Raw genomic sequence first — 3623 nt, forward strand, 5'->3', positions numbered from 1 at the left:
GGCGCATCCTTCTAGGCCTCACCCTCCTAGCCACTTCACTCCCACTTCTCGCAATGGGGGACGCTGCAGTCGTACCATGCATCTCGTACTCAACTGTACCGGGATACTTCCTGCAAGACGATCCCGCGGTTGACCCAAAAACCTTTGACTACGTATGGACGCCTCTCTCTGTTTCACCGACATCCTTATAACAATGTATATAGGCGAAGGAAGGCTTCGGGTTGATCGATCAAGCTTACGATACCGATGAGACCCTGGATGCAGAGCTGAAGAAGCTCCCCTGGCCAAGGTTCGAACATAAAGTCCGCTCCCTGAACAAGCATGCGGCTTCAAACGTTCGGTTCGCCGTTCTTTTCCTGGGTAGACATGGCCAGGGATTTCACAATGTCGCTGAAGCTTACTACGGAACCAAAGCCTGGGACGTAAGTATATATCCGCTTGCATTTACTCGTGTACTGACAATTTATAGGAGTACTGGTCTAAATTAGACGGCAACGGAACGATTACTTGGTCCGATGCCCATCTCACTGAAGAAGGTATCAGCCAAGCGAAAGTTGCTCGGGATACCTGGGCTGCTCAGATGAAGAACTCCATCCCTCTCCCAGAGGTGTATTATACCAGTCCGTTGGACCGATGTCTTGCTACTGCAAAGTTCACCTTCAGTGAACTGGAACTCCCTCCATCTAAGCCATTTATTCCAACTGTAAAGGAGGTAAGTTGATACATACTTGTCGCTACGTTACCTAGTAATGTGGTTCAGATGCTAAAGAAAATTTATAGCTCCTGCGGGAAACACTTGGTGTTCATACGTGTGACAGACGTAGCTCCAGAAACTATATCGAAAGTACTTACCCAACGTACAAAATAGAGCCTGGATTTACACAAAAAGATATGTTGTGGGACCCTGAAGTGCGAGAATCAGACTCTGATCGAGATGCTCGTTTGAAGAAGCTGCTTGATGACATCTTCTCCCATGACAAGAGCACATTCATGTCCCTCACTGCCCATGGGGGAGCCATCAGGTCAATCCTTAACGTCATTGGTCATCGTGAATTTGGCTTACAGACCGGGGCTGTAATTCCTGTTCTCATTCGGATCGAAACTAGCACCGATGTCCCCGAGGAACCAGAGGAGGATTTGACTATCAAGATTCAGGGTCTTAATTAATGGATAGGCATAACCCATAGAGAGACTTACATTCTTGGCAATTTAAGTTAGGATTTATGAATAGAAAACCGATGTATATGACAACCATCTAATTGACGAATCCATGATGTCAGGAGTCCACCGAAACCTACTTGGATAATGGAACAGAATATTGCAATGGTAAATCCAGTGCTCTATTTTTGCTATGTACAATCCATCGAAGATAGGGAACTATATACAGACACATTTCTCAAAATGTAGATTCCGGTCGACAGAGTCTACGAGAATGGTCATTAGGGGAAGAGGCATTTACAAGTTGGAAGCCATGCCGAGCTCGGTCATGAAGCCAAGAGCAACTTTGGCGTGCTCGAGCATGTGGTCGAAGTCGAGGTATTCAACGGTGTCGTCAGCAGAGTGAATGTGTGGGTTGGAGTCCTCGAAAGCGGTTTCGGCAACCATGGATGCTGGGAAACCGTTGCGGTCGGCAGAGGCGTGGTCAGAGCAGGCGTATCCACACTCGGTGTCGACAATTGGGATGGAGGCATACTACACGGTTTGTGATGTTAGAACAGAGATGGTACGAGTAGGTATGAGTTAAGCCGGTAGGCTATGGGGACTTACTTTCTCAACAATCATCTTGCAGAATTGGTTCAGCTCCTGGTTGGTGTTATCGGTAATGAGGCCAAACTGCTCCTGGCCCTGGCCTTTGAAACCAGCAAGGTCCTGGTTAAGCATAGCCTTGACCTGACGACCATCGCTCTTGTACTTGCTGAAGACAGTCTGGGAGCCCAAGAGGCCACCTTCTTCACCAGCATACCAGTGGAACTCGAGGGTGTTGGTGTTGTTAGCGGCGCGGAAGGCCTTGGAGCCCAAAACTCCTCGGAGAGCCTCAAGAACAACAACGGATCCACTTCCGTTGTCATCAGCACCTGGGGCACGGCCACCCATAGGATCTTCCTGGTTGATACTATCCTGGTGAGCTCCAACAATGACAGTGGACTCAGATGATCCAGGGATAGTGGCAATGATGTTGAATTGGTTGAATTGGTTGTCGATCTTCTCTACCTTGGCACCCTGGGCACCAGACTCATCAATAACCTTCTTGACTTGCTCCATCAGCCAGTTGGCAGACTCAACACCGGTCTGAGATTCATAGTAACGGTTGTTGAACTCAGACATGGCCTGCAGGTCACGCATGAGGTTCTCCTTGGAGAGGTTGGCGATCATAGAGGAAACCATGGAGGAGTGGGCAATATTTTTGGGGTAGTTGGCAGCCACAGGCTTGGTGGCAACGAAGTTAGTGCCGATTTCATTGGTGATATCAATGAAGGTTTGTCCAGCCTAGGTACGGAGTATGTTAGCAGGAATAGCTTCCTGTTTTCGGTTATTAATACAATGGGACCACGTACAGCCCTCATCTTGTGCTTCTGATCCTTGGTAACCCATTGTGTCTTTCCTGGGCCAAGCTCGATCAAGTACTTATCACCTGATGGGCGAACGGGGCCAGCAACAGCGACTGCAGTGAGGGCAGCAACGGCAGCGATAGCAAAGACCTTCATATTGAATTGGATACTAAAAACAACTGAAATGAAAAATAAAAAAGTATGTATCAAGAACGGAAAGAATTCGTATCCTGCCAGCTGACCGAATAGAAGGAAGGAAAGAGAAGAGTCTCTGAAAGGAAGTGGAAAGATACGAGCTTTAATATCTTTTCCACGGCTTTGAGACGGCTATATTTATACTCAGGGCCATCCCGTGCCTCTACTCACGTTCGGAAGAGAGTAATAAGAAATAAGGCCTAGGAGTGGACTGATGCAGTTGCAATCTGGGGCAGCGGGGCCGAGGAGAGACGCTCCGTTCAGGGCACCAGATCGTCCATGTTACAGAGGATCAACGCCCGCCAGCCACCAGCTAGGAAGGACGTGAAGGAGGAGTTCCATGACCAGGGACACGAGAGCTGTCTGCCAAGAGTGCCCTGATAGGATGAATAGCGGCTGATCCTGAGTTTAATATCCATACTTAAACTCCGTAAATATACAAGGACTTGTATATTTTTCCGCGTCACTTCCGTATGGACAGTGTAACCAAGGGGATACGGGAGGACTGAACACTTTCCCTTGGAGAGTCGAGGGGGGGTATTATTATTATAAGCACTTTATCTGAGAAGAATGTATAAGCCTGTCCCGGGACAATTCCCAGCCATCATTTATCTCAAGCGCCTGTCCTTTGGGGTATAGAAGGCCGAAACAGACCGAAGCGCGCTTCAAAATACTGGGCCTTGCACGGGTTGCGTGCATGAAGCTGATAAGGTCTGGGGTATCGCCGGGGTCCCCGGGATGAAACGTCAGCGAAAAAGCTCGTCTCGCCCCATCCGCGCATCCTTGGCCAAAAATGAACCCGGTTCTCCCCACCGTCAGGGCCAAACGCCATCACGAGGCAGGCAACAACGCCGTGGTAAGTGCAGAGAGTGGTTCGGC

The 3623-nt window shown here is 49.0% G+C and overlaps 2 protein-coding genes across 2 annotated transcripts; one reads left to right on the forward strand and one right to left on the reverse strand.

The window, feature by feature from the left end:
- Positions 1–203: 203 nt before the first annotated feature.
- Positions 204–1167, forward strand: TRV_05749 (GPI anchored protein, putative; the record flags this gene model as incomplete). The annotated part of the gene is made up of 3 exons (XM_003020135.1): positions 204–422; positions 470–712; positions 781–1167. Coding segments are annotated over 3 exons (849 nt in total), but the record flags the coding sequence as incomplete, so codon positions are not given.
- Positions 1168–1455: 288 nt separating this feature from the next.
- Positions 1456–2876, reverse strand: TRV_05750 (uncharacterized protein; the record flags this gene model as incomplete). The annotated part of the gene is made up of 3 exons (XM_003020136.1): positions 1456–1692; positions 1768–2487; positions 2556–2876. Coding segments are annotated over 3 exons (1278 nt in total), but the record flags the coding sequence as incomplete, so codon positions are not given.
- Positions 2877–3623: the final 747 nt, after the last annotated feature.

This window comes from Trichophyton verrucosum (genome assembly GCF_000151505.1).
Source record: "Trichophyton verrucosum HKI 0517 chromosome Unknown contig00460_1.f1.exp, whole genome shotgun sequence".
In the NCBI taxonomy this organism is placed as follows: Eukaryota; Fungi; Ascomycota; class Eurotiomycetes; order Onygenales; family Arthrodermataceae; genus Trichophyton; species Trichophyton verrucosum.